Raw genomic sequence first — 21,490 nt, 5'->3', positions numbered from 1 at the left:
CGGTGCTGACTGTTCAGGAAAAGCAGTACAGACTTGGTATAAATAGAGCATAAAATCATGACTTTATCTCTCCCATTCTCCCCCTGACTATTACATTGATTGTGGGTCTTTTGATCATTCATCCTAATGGTTAGGACTGCAGATGCTATGTTGATTTTCCTGCCTTAGGAAGAGTTTGAGGCCCCCAGACACACTCAGCTGTGGTACAGAGGATGTGCGGCTTAGCACATTCCAGGCCACCATCACCCCTATAGAGACCACTGGGCAGAGCAGGGCTGGGTAGTTTGGGAAGAAGGCAAAGCCAGGTGTCATCACATTAAGTATGAAGGGGAATCCCACTGACCTGGTTTCCAGGTAAAACAAGGGGACACCCTGATAGAAAAGCAATAGATCATTTAACGGAGTACAAACAGGTACTCATTTTTAAAGCACTTAATGCTAAATATGTATGAAACCTTCTTTCTTTAAAACATGAGCTCCCAGCCATGAAATAGGAGTCACCTGTATGTTATCAATTTGGTTCTGAGGCCAGAAGCTACTCTGTTTAAACATCTTTGCTTATGTTGGACTCTAGGAATGAGGCTGGGGTGGGTGGGGTCCCATAAACAGCATATTTTTGGTTTGATGAGGATTTGTATAGACTCACATTGCTCTAGCCCTTCTTAATTTTGTGTATTAAGGATTTAAGTGACTTAGAAGTGCTATTATTTAGATTCTTCCTAAGGCAGGAAAATCAACATAGCATCTGCAGTCCTAACCATTAGGATGAATGATCAAAAGACCCACAATCAATGTAATAGTCAGGGGGAGAATGGGAGACATAAAGTCATGATTTTATGCTCTGTTTATACCAAGTCTGTACTGCTTTTCCTGAAGAGTCAGCACCGTGAACTGGCAACCCGGAGCCATGGCCATCCCCAGGTCAAACCCAACTTTCCATCCCTTCCCGTAAACGTACGGCCATCACACTCACTAAGGCACTGGGCACAGTCCTTACTTCTCATAATGGCATTGTTTTGAAAAACAATTAATTAAGTTAACTCAGTGTGGTTTAACCTCTATCTTTGTGGAAGAACTTCAAATGTGTAAATGTACCAACCAGACCAGGCTTCCTCATCAGAGCCTCGGGAAACAGAGGCACTATTTCTTTTCCGTGCCTTCAGGTGCTTGCAGAGCAATGGCGGGGGGATCTAAAGGTCTGCAGGCACACGCTTGAGAAGCGAGAACTCGGATCTCTCCCTTTCTGTACTTGATGGAGGCACACGTGACAGCTCTCAGCTGACACGCGAAGGAGCCACGGCCGCACCCGGCTTCCTCCCCAGGTCTCCTGCTCCGGGGCTCAGAGACCCCTTCTCTGCCTGCCACCTCCTTCTCCCCAGCAGACAGAATACACAAATCTGTGCCACTGTTATCACCGTCTGCCTCACTTTAATGACAGCACACAGAGTTGCTCTGACTCAGCCAAACCCTTCCAGACTGTCTGCAAACCTACAGATACAGGCCTGCCAGGGAACCTGTACGGGGAAGACAGCTGTGTGAGTGACAAGAACATGTCACCACCAAGTGCCACACAGCTCTACTGCTGAGACGTGTGACCCTGCTCCCCACTGGACCGGCATCTCTCCCATCAGATAACGACAGCCCCCGGGGAGCCCCCAGACACACTCAGCTGTGGTACAAAGGAGCAAAGGTCTCTTACCTTGCATGGTGGCTTTGGTTGGTTCTGAGAACAGGGGGATGAGTAGAAGGTAGATGAGGTAGACGAAGGAGAGCCCATTGTACCGGAACGCACAGGCTGCGGGGGGAGAAGAGGGGAGAGGCGTTAGTGACGGACGGCCTTGGGCATCACGGCATCAGGCGGCATCTCTGGAGCACATCTTCAAGCAGGAAGGAAAAACGGAGCGTCCATTCTGTACCCATCATTACTTGGAGCGTGATGAGAGACAGGAATTAAAGCGCACGGTGCCTGCTCTTAGAACCCAACCAAGAGGGCAGCATCGGCGTACCTGACTGAAGGCAGGCCCGAAATACGTCACAGAGTAAGCTGGGCAAATTAAAATTGCTACGGAAACATAGGCAACGGGGCTGTGAGGGTTTGAGGCGTTCGTCTAAGGCTGTGGATGGAAGAAGAGGTGAGACTGAAGGGGAAGAAAAGAAAAGAAAGTATTTGCCAAATGCTCCGTGGCCGGGCCTGACCCCAGTTATCTGATTAGTCCCCTTCTGATAAGGAAGGCTCCCAGGCCCACAGACTCACCCACTCCCTGGGTGCTCCCAGCGAGGAGGTGACGGAGACAAAACTAAACTCAGGCCCCAAGTCTACGCTTCTTGCTCTGCGTATCTCGTCTTAAAGGGAGCACGGCAGGTCAGAGATGTGCTCTTTCCCTCCCCAAGCTCCCCTTCCTCATCTATGAAATGGGTCTAATAACCGTCTCGGACTCAGAGGCTTACGATGAGGAGTGAAGGTTTAAACGCCTGGCCAGAGTCTCAGACCCGGGAAGCCCTCAAAAACACGAGCAACTGTGGTGAGGGTCCTCGTTACCAGACAGGGAGAGGGTGGTGTGCAGCATCCATGGAGAAAGAAAATGAGCGCCTTACAGCAATTAAAAATAAACGTATTGGATGAATAAAGAACGGCTGAGGGGGAGAAGGAGTAAGTATGTGTGTGTGGATGAGATCGGTTTAACGGATTCACAGGATGGAGAAGTGTTGGAACAAAAGTTAGTCGGAGAGGAAGTGGAGCTGAAAGAACTAGTCCCTGACCATCTGGATCAGGAGAAAACATTTCAGAAGGAGTAATCTAAGACTGCACGTGGGCTGGACTGGTGGGAAGGGAAACGTCAGTGTTGCAGCAACAAGGTGTAAATGGTGCAGAAACAACGGAACTTAAGAAACAGTACGTGAAATAAAAAGGCATTTGGTACAATAAATATGGAGAGATGTGAAGAGAAATTACACAAAAGTGACTCCAAGGATCGCAACCGCGGTGATAAGGATTCCTGGCGTGGAGGAAAATAAGACATTTAAGGAGAAAGTGGTAAGTTCTCCTTTAGACACGTTCACGGAATCCAACCGTGGGACTCAGCCCTGATGGAAACAGTCAAGGGACAGTGTGGGCAGGATCGCTGCTCAGTGACCTCAGAGGGAAGCGGACATGGGCCTTGAGCAGAGGGGTGAGCGGGCAGGACAAGAGGGGATGGACTCCCCAAAGGCCACAGCAACAAGGGGAGGCAGCTGCCTACATGGGGGGACAGGGGGGTGAGATGGGGAAGGGGAAATGGGCAGGTACGGAAGAAAAAGGCAGCAGAAAATAGAGGACAGATAGGAGAAAAAACGGGGAAGTCCATTTTCACAAGAAAAGTTTTCACAGAAGAAGTTTACTACAACAGAGAGAGGGGTTGGTCATTTGATCATCTGTGAGGGTGTCCAGGACAGCCTCCAGAGAGGGATGCAGACCCAGCAGGGGGATGGGAGTTGAGAGATGGAAGCGCAAGGGGAACATCACCAGGAGCAGGAAACAAGAAGGCTGTGCAGGGGCTCACAAGGCCACAGAGGGCTGAGCTGGGGAGACACAGCACGGGCAAGGCTGGGTGCTCCTGCCCGCAGAGTCAGAGCGTCTGGGACCTGGGCACAGACCAGAGTGGGATGCACATGGCATTAAGAGATGGGGTTCTGGCTGCTGGTGGCTTCCTTTGGACAATGACAGGCAAGCAGGGTACAGTGAGGGATGCCGTGGGGGGAGGAAGGAATCAACAGAAGTGCTTTTTCATCCCGCGGGGGTCGTGCACATGACGGTAGCTTTGTTTACCGCCATGGCCACTCCCAACCTCCTTTATGAAAGACCCAAAGCAGGAAGAAACTTCCACACTATCACTGGACAGGAAAATGTATAAATGAGGCAAAATAAAAGAGCAAGAACCCATGTTTGGATTGTCTTTCTAGCTATTTTTTCTGTCTCTTACTTCTCATCCAGAGCTGATGTTCCTTAACAACCCAAAAGACATTTGGTTATTCATCCAGTCACTAAATACTTTTTGAGCACATACTATATCCTTGGGACTGACCAGCATCCTTCACTTTCAGGAGGGGAGATGTATGGTGAACAATAAGCACAATAGAAGATTGCAAGCCATGCTGGAAGATAAGCACCCTGTAAACAAGAACAGGGGGTGGGGAGGGGCAAGGGGGACAGGGCCCTGGGGTGGAGGAGGCAGCCACTGCATCCCCTAGGAGCACTGAAGGCAGGGCTCGCCCAGGAGGTGAAAGCCAAGCCCTGAGGTGAGGCAGTGAGGGGGTGACCAGCCACCCCATGAGCAGCAGGTCACGTGGCAGCAAAGCCCCCAGCCTGTCTGACTACCCCTGGCCCGCGGTGGCCCAGGCAGTCCTGGATGGGGCCGGGTCACATGGGCCTTGGGAGGGATCAGAGGACTCAGTGTCCACTCTGCAACATCGACTAAGTGATGCATCTCACCCTCCATCAAGGTTGCAGCCTGGCTCCTGCCTGGGCCTGCAGCTCCCTGTCCCAGCGACACACATCCTGCCTTCCAAGCGGCTGCCCGGCTGAACAGCCCTGCACTGTGCTGCTTCTGGCCTCAAGGCCTCGAAGGCACTGGACCACCTTCCTGCATCCAGCCTGTTCCTGCTCTGCTCCAGTGTTTCCTCCCCCAAACCAGGTGCCTTCCTTCTGCTGGGGGCACCTCTCCCAGAGCTCTTCTCATCCAGGGTCACGGGCGTTTGTCCACGTGTCTGTGACCATCTCTGTTACCTCCAGGGCCCGGGGGACAGGAGGTTCTCAGGCTCACAAAAGGAATAGACAGGAATAAGTGAGTGAAATGGAATGAAAGCCACAAGCGTGCCTGAAAAGGAAACCAGGGTAACAAGGCTACAGCCTTCCCAATAGCATCAAAACACCACCACTGGCACTGCCCCAAATAAACATTTAATCAAGTGGAATGTTGCTTTGATTTTAGCCTTGGGCTTTTTAATGTGAATGCACATCGTGCAGCAAAATTACCTAATTCTGTGTATTTCTGGGTAAAGAGAAAACTAGAGCTTACTTGTATGACGGTATCACTTTAAAGAGGGTGCCCAGGGCGTGTGTCTGCTGTGAGTTCATGTCAGTATCAGCTCACAGGAGCACCGCCCTGTGTCAAGCCCTAACTGTGCATTAACTCACACTCTCACCACCCTCCTTTCACAGACCCTGTTTTTACTCTCTCTTTCTCTCTCCACATGACAAAGCAGCAGGAGTAGGAAGCACAGCAAGTGGCCTGGCTGAGATTGGAGCCTGGGAGCTCGTCCTGAGCCTGCGCCTCCGTCCGGAAGCCTGGCGGCCTCAGCTCCACGTCCTCACCTGCCTGACCCGTCCCCGGGTAACTGTCAGGGGCTCAGGGGGCCAGAACCTTATCTCCACAGGATGTCTGTCGCTGTTTCAGTTTTATAACTTCGTTCTGTAAGGTTCCATATAATGCACAGTGGAAATGTGTAAACTTAGGAAATTCCCAATGACTAACTTTGCAGGGGGTAGAAGGGAGACCACTCTTGGGTTCTCAGGGCAGAACCTTGAGTTACCATTATTTATAACAAAGTCCCAAATGCTTAAAGAGAAGCAAGGACGACCCAGGGTGGTAGGGAGCCTCTAAATGGTCCCCATGTGTGATCCCCTGCTCCTGAGTGTGGGCTGGACCCAGGGGCTCCCTGCCAGTGACCAGAGTCAGTGAAAGAAGGAGGATAGCTCTTGGTGGCTTCTACCCTGGGTGCCCCTTGGTCCCTGAGTGGAGCCAGCCACCAGGCTACAAGCTGTCCCGAGGAGAGGCCCGGAGGGAAGGAGCCGCAGTCTCCAGCCAGCAGCCAGCCCGCACCAGCCAACGGCCACACAAGTGAGCCTGGAAGCAAGTCCCCCAGAGATGGCAGCCTGACCGGCCTTGACTACATCCTGACCGGCCTTGACTGCAGCCTGTGAGAGCCTGAGCCGGAGGCACGGGCTGAACCTCCCCGGATTCCCGACTCCCAGAAACTCCGCAGCAGGGTTTGTTGCTTTAAGCTGCTAAATGTTTGGGTAATTTGTATGCAGCAACAGATGACTAATACCCAACCTTTCACACACACACACACACACACAAAATCAAGCCACTTCTAAAAATCCACCTTCGTTTATTTTTGTCTAAAATTATCCAGTTTGATTGATGACAGTGGCCTAATTGCTGAATTTTCTGCTTTATTTTATGTGTGAAGTTGCTACCCAGGAGTCACCCGAGCTTATGGGGACTCTGAATGCCATATCTAAGTGCATTACCCACCTAGAGCAAAATATGCCTTTGAACTTGTCAGTAAGGCACATTCGAGCTAGAAAAGCCTCCAAAGGCAAAGAGCAATGCTCCTTTATCCAGAGTAATGTTGTCTTGGCCTAGGACCTGGAGTCCCAGAGCACAGCCCTGCTCCTATAGAAAGCTATCAGATGCTGGTACCCATGCCTCTCGTGGGCCATCCAGGCTCCTGGACCTCTGTCCCCTGCCTCAAGGATTTTATTGTTGACAGTACAATTTTTTACAGTGCAGATCAAGGTGTTCTAAGGAAAAAGGTTCTTCACTTTAGCCAAGAATGCACTATCTTTTCCACTATTTCTACCTGGTTTTAACCATCCAAAATTATATGGAAATTTCCCTCAAAGGATGACAACAGGAATTTCCCCAAAAAAGACCTTGCCAGGACTAGAGAGCTCACAATTAGAAACTGCGAGATAAGTCATCAAGTGAAGAGCATTATAAACATGAGCGCTGCCATGTCAACTGTAAACAACTGGACTGATCTCATTAACCCATTTCATTTTCTAGAGGTGAAAACTGATGGGAAGTTTAGGAAAAACTCTGCAAGTTGGAGAAACGATTGATGTGACCGACAGCTTAGAGTTTAATCAATATAGAAAGGGGAAAATCTCTTGCAAATAGGAAATGTTTAAGATGGCCGCGTAACATTTATAAAAATACTTGTGTTGCAATACACGTGTACTAGTTTCCCATGTATTACACGATGACAAAGAGGTTTGTGCACACTTTAACTTCCATAATAGTTGAAGGTAATAATCTTAATTATGTTATTAAAGGTAAGTGCCCTCAGAGCTGAATATTTTAGCAAAAACGTGTCCTCTCTTCCTCCACGCCGTTCAGCAAAGCCAAAGAGCCCCTCACCATGAATGGCCTGTGAAACAACAAAGCTTAAATGTTTAGAACCTCCATTTCAACTAAGTACATTCTAAACACTCTTTATGACCTTAGAATGCTTTATTTATTTTAACAGTTGCCAGAACAGTAGATACACATTATTCAGAATAAGCAACTTCAGTACCAAGAGACAAAATAGTCAGTTCAGTGATTCTAGAATTATTTTGTGTTTACACTTTTAATATTTTTCCTTCTGTGCTCTGAAGCAATCAATGGCTTTTAAAAGGATAGTGATTTTTATAAAAATAGTAATGACAAGAGAAGCAGCTGCAAAATACTTGCAATGCAGCAGAAAAAAAACAACAACAAAAAAAACCCCAACAATTGCAGATTTTTCCTAAGGAAGCAAAACCATCAAAGAAATGAGAGACAGGAAAGGCTGCTAAGTCACCTCATTCATTGTCTGTGTAAATTCTTTCCCCCAGGACATACTCCTGTTTCACGTGGTGATGCTTTAGGCAGCCGACAGGCAAGACAAGATTACTCCCTTCTTTCTTCCTGTATCTCTGACCTCCACATCCAGCGGAGGTCCTGTCCCAAGTGCTTCCTTCAGAAGGTTGCAAAAATTAGTTCTTCAAGAAAGAGGACACCAGATGGTCCCTCCCACTACAGTTCAGGAAGGCAGACATCTGCCCACACACTCTTACCATGAAGTGCCTGCCCTATGCTTCCCATGCCAACATGAGTGTGTTCACACATGTGGGACACAGAGGAGGACAGAAATATTCATCAAATAAGAAAACACATGTAGAAACGGTCCCTATATTTTAACATTACTTTTTTATCCAGAGATATATGAAAGCTGACTTTGTTCCAGGGAGTCTGTCAGTCAACACTGAATCCATCAGTCACATGTTTCTGACACTTCAAAAATCAGAAATCTCTCATCACATAAAAGAAACAGTAATTATGTGGTGAAGGTGTTAGCTAAGCTGCAGAGGTAATCATTTTGCAACATACAGATGTATCAAATCAATACATAAACTTACACAATGTTACATGTCAACTGTATCTCAATGAAGCTGGGAAAAATATATATTGGGTGTTAATTTCATTATAGAAGTTAGTTAAAAGAATGTAATTTTAGAGTAAAGCCTCCAGGAAAACAGGACTTTACAGGGAATAGAACTTAGAATCAAACTGTTTTAGCAGAAAATCATAACCATTACTCAGTTTACTAAAAATTTTAAGGAATCTAAGGAAAAATAAGGTGAAAGCATCTTATTTGTAAAGGATAAAAGCCTTTGGTCTGAGTTTTCTACTTTTTTTCCAAACAACCTGGGGTATAATCTGTAAAATATGAGTTGAACCAGATGGTCACTAAAATCTTAGTGTGATTTTTTTTAGCCACATGAGTTTAAAACTTTGTTGCCTTTTTAATTATTTTAAAAGGGTAGGATTGTCTTTTCTATTTTAATTAATTTAATATATACCTGATCGAATATTATTAACAGTATTAAAAGTTTGAGTTTTGTAAACTCATCCTGATTGATTGTACACTTTGCAGAAAATAAATTTTAAAGAAAGAATACAGTGCTAACTCTTTCCTCCTTTAAAAATATCTTTTAATATGTCATTCACAATTTTACAAATTATTCATAGAAAGTGGTCATATTTAAAATGCAAATCCCATGCTCAAGCTTGACCTGGCGACCTGATCCAGAGATTAATAGCACAGACGGTCTCTCGTGATTGCAATGAGAAAATAAAGCTTTTACGCTAATAAATCATTCCTTAAGCTTTCTGAACACTTATATTAGAAATCAGATCTATTTCACTCTGAGTATGAAGAGCCCTGCATTTAAATCCACAGCTCCTACGCTTCCTCAAAATAAAACTTGCTCTCTTACTACTGTGATGAGTAAGAAATTAGGCTGGGCAAGTGAATGCAGAGAAAGGTCAAGCATTAAAACTGTTTCTTCACCTACCCATCATAGTAGCTCTTTTTTAATCTCTTGAAGAGGAGAGTTAGTGTTTGTGAACGGGGACATCGAGAGTCACTTAGGTCTGTGTCTCTGTATTTACTGATTTCTGCAGGTATCACTCATCATGCTTTATATACACATTTATTCTCATGTGAGAAAGGTACCTTTTAACTTAGTAGTCTCAACTCACTTTTATGTAATTCAACAATTTATAACTGGACCACTATACCTCTCTACTATTCTATTACTAGCAGAATGTAGATTCATCTTTTAATTTTTTAATTATTAATTGCAATTAAGATTTAATCTATCAAGATTATATCTATTTAGTCTATAAACATTAAATTATTAATCTTTAAGAATTTAAAACTTATTCTCCTCAGTAAAATTTTTAAAGAGAGCTGATGATCCCTCATGTTTAATTTTATACTAACTTCACTTTATTCATTCTATCTCATTTTTAATTAACACTACTGTTCTGTAATTTTCCCAAAAGTTAACTTATCTTCCTAATATATACAAATTCTATTGGACTACCAATTCACTATAGTTGGATTTTTACATGACTGGTCCTCTGAAAAACAGAAGAGAAGTGCTTAGAACCCTAATAAAACAGCAAAGCTCCTTACTGGATTTCTGGTTACTTAGATTTTTCATGCCAAGTCCGATTCACAAGTTTACCATCTATAAGATGCAGCAAGATTTCAAATTTGGAAAGTTACTCCTCCATTTATGTTGCTCTCAGTATGTCTTAAACTATTAGGATGAACCATTGAATTTGATGGCTTCATATAAGAAAAACAGTCAAATATTAGGGAGTTCATACCACTCAATCTGAAATAAATTGGGACTGGCTTACTGGACTGCATTATGAGTAGAGACTAAATGTCGTTTTCATTTCAGAAATAAGAGAAATCTGCTGCAATGCCATTCTATCCCCTGATGTTCAAGGGCCTCCCACATGCTGGCCCCTGAGCAATCTGAGACAGCTATAGAAAAGGAGACACCAGGGCTGGAGAATATATGTGTATGTACATGTGTATGTAGGCTCACGTAGGCGGCATGGCTTTTAATAACAGGATTAATTTACTGGCTGCCACAGTTTCCTTCTTTCAAGAACTCAGTAAAATGAGATTTTTTTTGCAGACTTTCACTGTAGGCTTCAGAATATTCTATATTATTCTTGGCAGCATCCTCCCTGTACTGGTGTGTTCATTAGCATGAAAAGAAGTCAGTTTAGCTGCCGACCATGAAGTCCTATTTCTTCCATCCTTAGCACACAATGCGGCCTCACACAGTATCTCGTTTAACAACTAATATGGCTGAAAACTGATTAAAAAGGACTGCTTTTAGGTTGATAAATTTATTTTGACATCTTGCCTGCTTCTTCCTAGGAAGACCCTCTTCCCTGACATATATGGAGCCAGCGTTATTGCCTTCAAATATTTCTGGTGCCAGAGAAACAGACACACCTCTTATGGCATGTATTCAGCCCTCAGCTCTGTCTGGGGTTTATGCTTCTGATACCAGAGCGATGAAGAGCAGCCTCTGACCACAGTGTGAAACCCTCACTCCCAGAACAATGTCCAAAATAGCGAGGAATTGGACTCACACCTCAAAAACAGCTTCTCCACCAGATCTGCTTGGGCTGTAACTCAGACTCACAGCCTTTGACTTTGCATTCAGTCCTTTCCTCCTCATTCTGAATGCTAATCCCACTCAAAGTCCGTGTAGCTGAGGATGGAGTGGGGCACCACACACTCCTGGTGGTGGACAAACCACAGGGACATTCAGGGCATCCCACCCAGCTTCATCCCATCCCCAGATGCCTCTGCCTTCTGCTCTCTCTCACTGCCCTACTTTTCAATACACACTACATCCTCCCACCTTATAAAATTAAGGTAATTTAAGACCACCAGTGGGATGCTCTGTTTGGAGAATTAATTATTCCAGGAATATGTTTAAGCTTACGATACGTGCTTCCATCAGCTCATGGCCTTGACCCATGAGAGAGCGTTTAATTTTTGGTCAATAAATGAAGTTTTGGATCTCCTAAATTTCCAAGCATAGATGACCTTTCCTGACCCATCGCTATGCCCTGGATTTACTAGATGACCCATAATGTGTCAGAACTTTCCCCAAAGTCCTCAAAGTGAGACTGCTTTGCTATCCTAGTCTATCTCCAAAAAGTAGGCATGACTCATGAGCCCTTTTGAGGCTAAGCTGGATGGTTCCTCTCAAAACTCTGTCGAGGCTGGGTTACCTCCACAAATGTCATCGCTAGGTCACCTGGTCAGTTTTCACAGGGACAGGGAGGTTGCAGAACCCTTCCGCTCTTGGCCTGTGCCCAGGAACAGCTCAGACAACAATGCATGTCCTTAGACACACACCCCCTTTTACCCAAACCCACCACTAGCCATTCCCCAAGTGCATGTCCCCAAGTGCATGTTCAGCCACGTCGGAACAGACTCCCTCCTGTTCATTCCTCTATTTCCAGTTTCTATGCCCATTTCTAATCATAGTAAGCAGTCAGTAAATACTTACTGAAAGAGTAACTAAATCCCTGTCTCTTTCTTTGCCAACCCATAATGTCCTCTGCCCAACCATGCCTCCCAAATCCCAAAGCATCCTTCAAGCTCACTCAAACGTCTGTCTCCTCCCACAGAATGCCCTCATCACCCAATAAAATGTAATCTTCTCTGAATAAAAAAGCACACTTGTCTAGCAATAAGGGAATAATTCAGTAAGGACTGCCACACCAGGAACTCTGTGCCACATTCACAAAGAATGGCCGCTGCTCATGTGCACAGACATTGAAAGATGTTCACCAAACAATCCGTCAAAACCTAGGTTATAAAACTGTACACAATACGACAGGTCTACGAGATTGATATTTACAATATTCAATAAGTATTCCCATTTTCAGGAAACTAAGGCTCACAAAGGATATGTAATTTGTTCAAGGTCAAGGCAAAACTGGGATTTAACCCCTCCACTCTGCCAACCCTCTCTGCACACAGAAAACATCTGGAAGAATATATCAGACCATTAACCTCTGGGAAGAGGAACTGAAGGAGGGAAAACAGTGGCTTTTTATCTAATAATGTTAAATTTTCTTATTAAAGGTATGTGTACATTTTGTATTTTAAAATAAAATCAAAGTTAAGGAATAGTAATCTCTTCCATTTCTGAACACCCATCACATTTTGGCTCCATCACTCTTATGACTTGGCTCCACGTGGCCTTGTAGTACTTCACCCTGTAAACATGTCACCTTGACTGGACCGTAAGCCCCTTAAGAGCAGGGCTGTGCCTTCGCTGTGTCTTCAGGTGCCTAGTAGAGTACCTCTCACATTACAATCACATGACAATGGTGCACAATGAAGAAAGGAATGAAAGGCGGGACTTCCATTGCCCTTAGAGATGGAGGGATCTGAGAAAAGCTGTCGTATCTGACTAGTGGTGTAAATATTCAATGATTTTCACCAAACAGATGACTCTGCAATGTTCAGTCTGGCTCACATAATGACATGGCTACAACAACAATATTCAAAAGGGATGAAACAAAAGTATCTGTTAGAAAAATAATATTTGGGTACTAACTTCCACTTAGGCGTCCAGGAAGAGGCAAGAAACAAGAGAGCTTCCTGAATCATGAACCTTTTCTGTCACAATGAAGTCACACTTCAGGGAGCTTCTCTTGGAAGAAAAAGGTATATGAAGTTAAACTCCAGGTCTTAACCACTTTTTTCCTACAAGTGGATTCAATGCAAATTCTACGTCACCACAATAAGTTCTATGAGGCTTTGGGCAGCTTTGGGGAGTGAGAAGACATTTATTAACCTTATATACCGCACAAAGAAAGTGAGGAAATACACTTTCAGTGTCCAGCTTTAGCAAAAATTGAACCTCATAGCCTGACTCCTTCTTGGTGGCAACTAAGAGGAAATCAAAATGTGAATCCCAATAGAGCTGCATTGGACAAATCCAGTAATACACCAAGCTTCAACTTCCCATCACAGAAAAGGAATTGTGCCAGGTGTAATTTTTTAATGTTATTAGAGGCTGGTTGAATCAGCAGTGCTTAAATAACAGGTGGGATGAGCTGAAAGGATTTTGCAGACGTCCTAAGCCATCCTGGGGCCACTTCCCTGCTGGCGGGGCACAGCTCCCAGCTGGGACAGCACTAACCAGGCGTGATCTAGGGGTGAGGCTAGATGTCCCCCTGGGTCTGGAGATAAAGGGCTGGGAGCAAAAGGTTTCCAGTTGACCCCTTTAAATCCAACATGCCCTCAGGACCTCCAGTGTTTTCTTCCATTTCTCCTTTAGTTAAAATAAAAATGGGGAGGAACCTCTCGAAACCAAATTCAACGATCTGGCGTAAATCACAACATCATGGCCAACAACCAAGTAACATCCGCCCATCTCATCAGTAAGAACTAAAACATCACATGAACAGGTAGCTGGCAGCCAAAGGAAGGGGAATCGAGATCACAAGTGCTGATAATATTCTTTGGGAAAGGACACCATTCTGAGGTGATTCTGCATTTCTAAGTTGACTGGCCCTTCCTTGGCACAAATAAATCCTAAAGAGCAAATAACTCATTTTTTTCTCAGAAAAAGAACTAAAGTTGGTTGTTGTTGTATTTTCTCAGCTCTCATCTGGAACATGTTAATTTTCGAAGCAGACTGCCCAGAAATACAACCTGGAAAGGAAAGAACAGCAAACTCCAGCCTTCTTCTTCTTACTCATTTTCTTTAGAAATACACCCCTGGGGCCCCCAAAACTCCTCTCCCAGAGGCCTCTTCCAGACTGCAATAATCCAGCCATTTCAAAGGAAAAAGAGCACAATTTGGTCCTAGTAAATTATATCAAACACATAAGCCAAGATGTAGGAATGTCAAAACACACTGAATTGAACCAATCCGTAGCTTGTTGGGAATCAGAGGTGTCAGCGTCTGTCACAGAAGCCACCTTTGTGGCCATCTCCTCCTCTGTTCTGTAGCCCTCCTCAGGGTGGGCCCAGGACCTGCTCCAGCTGGCAGCCCACACGATTCACAGCCTGAGGGTCCAGCCCACAGTGTATAAAAAAACCATTTTTTAAAGCATACTTGAATTGGAATGCTTACTGGCACACAAAAATCCTGCTTTGGGAAGGAAGGAAGGAGGGAAGGAAGGAAGGAAGGAAGGAAGGAAGGAAGGAAGGAAGGAAGGGAGGGAGGGAGGGAGGGAAGGAAAGAAGGAGGGAGGGAGGGAGGGAGGGAAGGAGGGAGGGAGGGAGGGAGGGAAGGAAGGAAAGAAGGAGGGAGGGAGGGAGGGAGGGAGGGAGGGAAGGGGAGGAGGCGGGGAGGCATACCTCCCCACAGTGAAAACCCTAATGGTGAGTGTGGTGACCTGAAGCCTCTGAACCACCCAGGACAGAGACTATAAATCATCCCCTGCACCCCCAGCATTTAGTACAATGTCCCAACACAGAGTGAGAGATGGTTAAATACATGTTGTACTGAATTGGACTGACGTGACATACAAGAAAATAATATTTATTATGATATACACCAGTTTCTGAAAATTGATAATATGTCAAAAGTGGGAAATATTAAACTTATTAGTTGCCGTAAAAATTGATGTGAAGCTGACTTTTAAAAACATCATCTTGCTTATTCTAGTGGTAAAATTCAACATGGAAATCTTAATAACAGGTTAGTGAGACCAATAAGTAAGTGGAAAAAATAAACAGGAGGACAAGGAAGTTATTATAAATACCAGAACAATAAGAATCAATTTGCAAATTTGCCAGTAACTATCCTGAAGGAAGTGACAGACGTGAAAACACTATTATGTGGTGAGAATGGAGGCCTGTTTCTCCAACCAAAATATCTTGCAATTTAAAAAATGAAGCAAATAAATAATCCAACGGGTTTTTTTTTAATGGAAAGAGGTAAAGGAGCTGAAAATGTCCTATTTAAGAGAAAACAGGATTTTTAATTCAAAACTGCACCTCCATCCCCAAGGTTTTTTCCTGGAATAACATGTCTTGTATGTTTTGGATAAAAATGAGTGGCAAGTCCTGCCTGTGGCTTGTCAGGAAATCGGCCACATCCTCTTCAGTGTCACCTCCAGCCCTGAGCACCGGCAGAGCCTGGGTGACGATAGCTCGGGACCAGTCTACCTTCTCTGCAGGCGGAACTCTGGGCTCATGGCATCTCTCTCCCAAGCCATACACTTGGTCTTTCTTCGTTAGAATCTAAATATATTTTTCTGACTCTAGACAATGAGAGTGTTTTTCCTCTGCAAAGAAATAAGAACACGGGGCTGGTGCTCGAGGAGTCTGTAAGCTCAATGGACAGGGAGAAGCCAAGTGGACGCCCCGGTGCTTCCTGTGATCGGTGAGAAGAGTGCTGGTCCCCGATCCAGGCCTCCCCGCTTCCTCCCTCGTCCCCAAACTCTTCATCAAGAGCACTTGACCTCCCACAGCAGGAATTCAGCTGTACTCCTGTCTGTCTCCATCAGGTATTCATCCTCCTCCCAGGCTCCTCCGTGTTGGACACAGGTGTGGCAATAAGAGGGCTCTGCGTGCCATCCGGGACCACGTGCCCAGCTGCTCCTACCCTTCCACCTGCCGCCTCTGTGCCTGCTCAGGATCCAGGTGCAACCGCCTGCCGGCAGCCCCCCACTGCTTCTTCCTTCCTGGTTCTCTCTTCGCCTTTGTACTAAAACCCACTGCTTCCTGTGTTTCCTTCTTCTTTTTTTTTTTTTTTTTTTTTTGCGGTACGCGGGCCTCTCACTTTTGTGGCCTCTCCCGTTGCGGAGCACAGGCTCCGGACACGCAGGCTCAGCGGCTATGGCTCACGGGCCCAGCCGCTCCGCGGCATGTGGGATCTTCCCGGACCGGGGCACGAACCCGTGTCCCCTGCATCGGCAGGCGGACTCAACCACTGCGCCACCAGGGAAGCCCTGAACTCATCTTGACGATAGAATTCTTGACAGGGTACACTGAGGACCTGCCTTGTAAGACTTAAAACCTGTCCTTGGATTGAACTAACCCAGGAGAACACAAGGTGTGATGGACCATCTCCAATAGAAGAGACATAACTGAGTTTGAGAAATTATTCCCTCAACAAGAGATAAGACTATGGAGCAGTGATGGCTGGTGAGTCTGCAAAGAATTCCCGACGGCCTCCATAACCTCCCCAAACACCTTCCCATCCCAGGACTTGGAAAATAACGAGGAAAGGATGTACAATAATTTGATGGCCCAAACTCCTAAAATTTGTTTTAAGAGACAAGAATTTCAGGTTAAATGATGGGGGTGGGTGAGGGAATCATTCCTCATCCAAGGAATAATAACCACCATCCAAGCATTTCAGAACAGCAGCTGTGTGCTGGGTGCTGGCCAATCTCTGTTAACTCCATCACACAGCTTTCGAACCGGCACATGGTTCGTTGAGCTGATGGCAAAGCGTGTGGACAGGTGGAGGGTCCATCTACCTCTTCAAATAGTCCATCCAATCAAGAAGTCTTCACAGAGGCCCTCGACAAGAGGAGGCTCTCCTTTCTGTCCACAGGGCCTGAGGAGGTGAGTAGTGTTTCAAATGCAAACCTTTCTGAGTTCTGCTTCCTGTGCCAGACCTTCACCGCCACCAATACTCAGGCTCTGATAAAAGCCCAGACCATCTCAAGTCCTACAAAGAAAGCCTATTGATCTCATGAGATTTGGTCTCAGAGGGATCGCACGATTGTGATAGAAGATGTCAAACATTTTCCCATCCCTCTTCTCATCCCAGGGAAGAGGCAAGCACACAAGGGTTTAACTCGAAATTCAGAAACGGGCCTCGAGGTATCGACCAGCCAGGCAGAACCCTTCCGAGAGGAAAAGGCACAGCAGGAAAGCAATGGCCCCAGTGCTCTGATTCTGCTGGTTTGTGCCTCATGTTCATCCCACTAGCCAAGGTTTCTCTTTCCTATTGATTCTCCATTTCGGAGCATCTGTCACAGGGCCCTTTTCCTGGAACAGACTACAGAAGTCCCCTCTGACCTCTGATAAGCTGACTGCCAAGTTGGGTCTACAGAGTAAATGGCCAGGAGACAAAGGAGAGAGAGGGAAGGACGAGGGAGGGAGAAACACAAACTGCCCCTTAAAATCAAAATGAAACATAAGTATTTATATTTGGCTTTAAGCTTGCAAATGGAAGTGAATGTGAGACCCCTCCAAGAAGGACACACCAATTCCGCACGGTCTAAGGGCTTCACAGTGTCCACTGACTGCACTGACCAAATACTCTGGAAACCTTTTCTGGACCTAAAAGGCTGGGGGGGGTGGTCAGGGGAGAGGGAGAGGGCAAGGGAAGTCAATTACTTCCAGGCAAACTGCCCAATAAGCTTAAAGTATAAATACAAGGCAAAAATAGACGCACAAGCATTTTATCTTTCCAATCAGAGTTTCCCAACCACACATCCTGCTTCCTCTGAGGGGCTGCACAAGTCACAGTCGTCTTTCAAACAGCCTCACACGTTCATACAGAGAAGGTCCATTCATTAAGAAATCCACGAGCATACAGCTTCAGGGATCCCCGTGTTAGTACATGTGAAATGTTGCCTCTCTGGTCTCTGTTTAAAAGTAAACAAGAAATATCCCCTAATAGCGCTTCCCTGGTGGCGCAGTGGTTGAGAGTCCGCCTGCCGGTGCAGGGGTCACGGGTTCATGCCCCGGTCCAGGAAGATCCCACATGCCGCGGAGCAGCTGGGCCCGTGAGCCATGGCCGCTGAGCCTGCGCATCCGGAGCCTCTGCTCCGCAATGGGAGAGACCACAACAGTGAGAGGCCCGCGTACCACAAAAAATAAAAAGAAAAAGAAATATCCCCTAATAAACATTTAGGTGTAGTGGAGAAAAATTACTAGATTGCTTTAAGCCCTGGCATTAATGAGGGATGTTTATATTGAAAACGTATTCCAAGGCAAAAATGATCTAACAACTCATCTGGTGAGAACCTTCTGGCTCCACTATCCCATCTACAGCATAGAGATAAGAAGGGTACTTATTTCAGGGGTGACAAGGGAGGTGAACTAGGACAGGAGCACGCCCAGAAGGGGCTGGTCTTGTTCACAATGTTCTTGTTGTTGGAAATCTCCCCTGGCACTTGTGATTTGTCATTGCCAATCATCGATTCAGCTCTCGGGATCGGGGATTAGTAACTGGACACTCGCCCCCAGTGGCGGCCCCAACTCAGGAGCACAAACCAGGTCTCCCTGGTTAGAGTCCCTCCTCAGACTCAACACAGATGCCCTTCTTCCACTTCAACAAGCCCCTAAAGCCGACCTGTCCCGCCACCAGTTCAAGGGAGGGGAGACCAGCGGGTTTCCGTGTTTTGTTAGTGAAACACAGCCAGGGTTCCAATAAAGGACTCTTTGGAGAGAGTGGTAGATGTGCTCTTTGATACAGGGTCAATTTCACTCACACATGTGGCTGAAAAGTCAGCTTTCAAAAGGTTGTCTGGTAACTTGACTGTAGAAAGAGATCTGAGCATAGAGATTCATGGAGGATATTCTGGTCCAAGATCAAAAACACATCATCTCGAGTACTAGTGACAGAGGCAAAGAATTGGGAATAACAAAAAGAAACAGTTTAAAATATTTTTAAAAGTCCATATTATGGAATACTGTTCATCCACTTGAAATCATACTGATGATGAATTTTTACCAAGAGATTGTTAAATAATTACAGCAAATTAGAAAACAGGTATAGCATAGGATTTGATTTAATTAAGATAACATATGAAGTGATATCTAACTATTCATTTGATAAAAGCTAAGTAAGGGAACATAAAAAACAGTAGGAGTGGTCATCGCCCAGTAATGCAATTACAATTGATTTGTATTCTGTATATACAGATTTCAGTCTGTTTTTACATTTTCTGGAATGGACATAGATTATTTTTGTAACCAGGAAAAGAAGTTATTAAAGTTGTTTTTAATTCTCATGAAAAAACTACGACACATTTTTTCACAACCAAGGATAAACTTAACTGGGCAGGGCAATCTGGATTCAACTTGGAATCTTGAAGAAATCTGAACAAAAAGGGTTTTGTAAAACCAGGAAAGAGAGTCACAGATGAGTTCAGCCTGGATCCATCAGCAACGGAGCCTATGTCATCGGTGTTAGAACTAAGAAAATTACGAGGCACGGGGCTCCCTGCCTGCCGTTTCCAACCTTGTACCCACACACCCATCCTCTGAGCGAGAAGATCTCACATTTTTCTCTCGCCCTTTCCCTGTCAAAACCTGTTCTCAGAAAAATTGGTTTCATAGGTGTCCACAGTGCTTAAAACCCCACCATCCTTATTTTCCCTAAGGCCTGACAAGCCCAAGAGCTTTCAATACTGAATGTGTCCGAGGTCAGGGCCATTTGGTGTCCAGAATATTTTCAAATCAGAGAGGATTTCTGGAAACATTCTAACTTCAGTAGCTTTGCTTACCAGTGATACATTGAAAAAAATAATCTGGAATAGATTGTTGGGCAGCCTGGAGGAAACTGTATCTTTTCTCCTGATCTAGAAGGTGACGTGCCATCTCCAGAAACCCTGGGTAACCTGCACAGAGCAGGGTGGCCGTTTGGAGCAATGGCCCAACCCTACCACTCAGGCTGGTTCCCAGCCAACACCCTTCATGACGAACAGCTGATACAATAGGAAGATCCTGAAAGAGTTCTAAAATCACTTCACCTTCATGTACACAATTTAACGAACAAACAATAACTGACTACAGTTTAATCTCTTTTGTTCATCTTTTTAAGACTTCATATAAGTTCACCAAGAAGAAAACAGGCTTGTTCTTTTGATGTAATCAGATGACAGTCAGGTTTAGGGCACCAGATATTCTTGTACAAAATTCTCCCTTTACAGATTCTGGATAGATGTCTCCAAATGATTTTCTCCTTGGTATCAAATCTATTCCCTCCACATCTTAAACTACCTTAAAAGAAACTTTAAAAGTTTTACATCTTTAGCACTATAGTGGGCTAAATAAAAGGCTTCTCTGACTGTAAGTACCATGAAGGTAAATAATGTATCTTTTTTGTTCAAACCCATACACTTAGCCCCTGGCACAGAGCTCAGTAGTGCACCATAAACACTCAGTAAATGGGTATCAAGTGACAGAATGTTACGTGTACAGCAGTACAAGACTAGTGAATTGAGTGACTCCAAATTGGTGATTTGCCACTATTTTCCAGCTGCCTCAGTGGGTAAAGCAATTTCATTCTCTTAAAGACCTAGTGGCAAAATGCAAGAGTCTCAGACAGTTGCAGGAGCCGGGAAGTGACAACACCATCCCAGCAACTCTGCAACAGCGAGTCACTTCCGCAGGTGCCCAGAAGCCCTGCCCATCACTGTCTGAAAACAGACACCACCACCCACTGCCCACGGGCACCCCAATCTTTCCTACCCAACTCTGGCTGTATTTTTGCTTCTCTTAATAAAGTGAAGACATTCCTTCTCAATTTTTAGGTACAAATTCTGAACAGGAAAGAAAAATAGGGGTTGGATGAAGAGGCGATCACTCTATATAAATTACAGAATATCTTCCAAGATTACCTGGGATCACTGTCCGGTTCTCATAAATGTGTCTCTCCTTTATACACATTAGTCTGCAAATTTAGACCCACTTAAAACGTCACGTGAAGCACCACAGGGATGGCTTGACTAGAAGCTGTCTCAGGAGCCCTGTCAGCTCTTCCCCACCGGACGGGGGTCTGAGGCCATCGGTGTGTGGCCTCACATTCGGGGGTGGAAACGGATGCTCTGGTCCCTGCCCACTGCCCTTGCTCAGCCCTCTACAGAGAAGACTTCTGGTTCATGCCAAGGGGATGCTCGTCCCCCTCTGATGGGAGAGATTCCAGCAACTCTCTGTGGTCATGCTGAAATGGCTGCACAGCGGAGACTTGCAGAAGAGCCACAGTCCACTTCCAGGTGTGGATCACAAATTAAAGGATGAACCTAATCAGCCCCAAAGGTCTAGACACCGGCCCCCTTCCCCTTTTCTCCTGGGGCCTAATGAGAAAGAAATATTAATAATAGTCCCCTTCCTTGCCAGACAGGAGGTACAAGCTACTTGCAAAGAAATGCCCTGGCTCTGTGCTTTGGAATCACTGGTGTTTGAACTACGTGGTTTTCATTTTAAAAGTGAGGAACTTGATACCCAGGGAGGCTGAGTCACCTGCCCCAGGTCGGAGCTAAATTAGAAAAAAAAAAAACCCAGGGGTCAGATCAGCTCAGCCCCTACTCACTCCATCCCACACCTTTGCTCCCCCTTCCACTTTTAAAATTAACTCAGGGGCTTCCCTGGTGGCGCA

The 21,490-nt window shown here is 45.4% G+C and overlaps 1 protein-coding gene across 3 annotated transcripts in view; it reads right to left on the bottom strand.

Annotated features, from left to right (window-relative positions):
• The window catches only part of PIEZO2 (piezo type mechanosensitive ion channel component 2), a 351,580-nt gene that overhangs the window by 289,172 nt on the left and 40,918 nt on the right, over window positions 1–21,490 (bottom strand). For all 3 annotated transcript variants that reach the window (XM_060119106.1, XM_060119107.1, XM_060119108.1), the window contains exon 2: window positions 1,700–1,795. In XM_060119106.1, the coding sequence (XP_059975089.1) occupies window positions 1,700–1,795 (96 nt within the window). The remainder of the gene's footprint in view (window positions 1–1,699; window positions 1,796–21,490) is intronic.

The sequence above is a fragment of the Mesoplodon densirostris genome, chromosome 15, assembly GCF_025265405.1.
Source record: "Mesoplodon densirostris isolate mMesDen1 chromosome 15, mMesDen1 primary haplotype, whole genome shotgun sequence".
Taxonomy (NCBI): Eukaryota; Metazoa; Chordata; class Mammalia; order Artiodactyla; family Ziphiidae; genus Mesoplodon; species Mesoplodon densirostris.
Note: the sequence above shows the minus strand (reverse complement) of the source record. Positions and strands in the feature narration are given on the sequence as shown.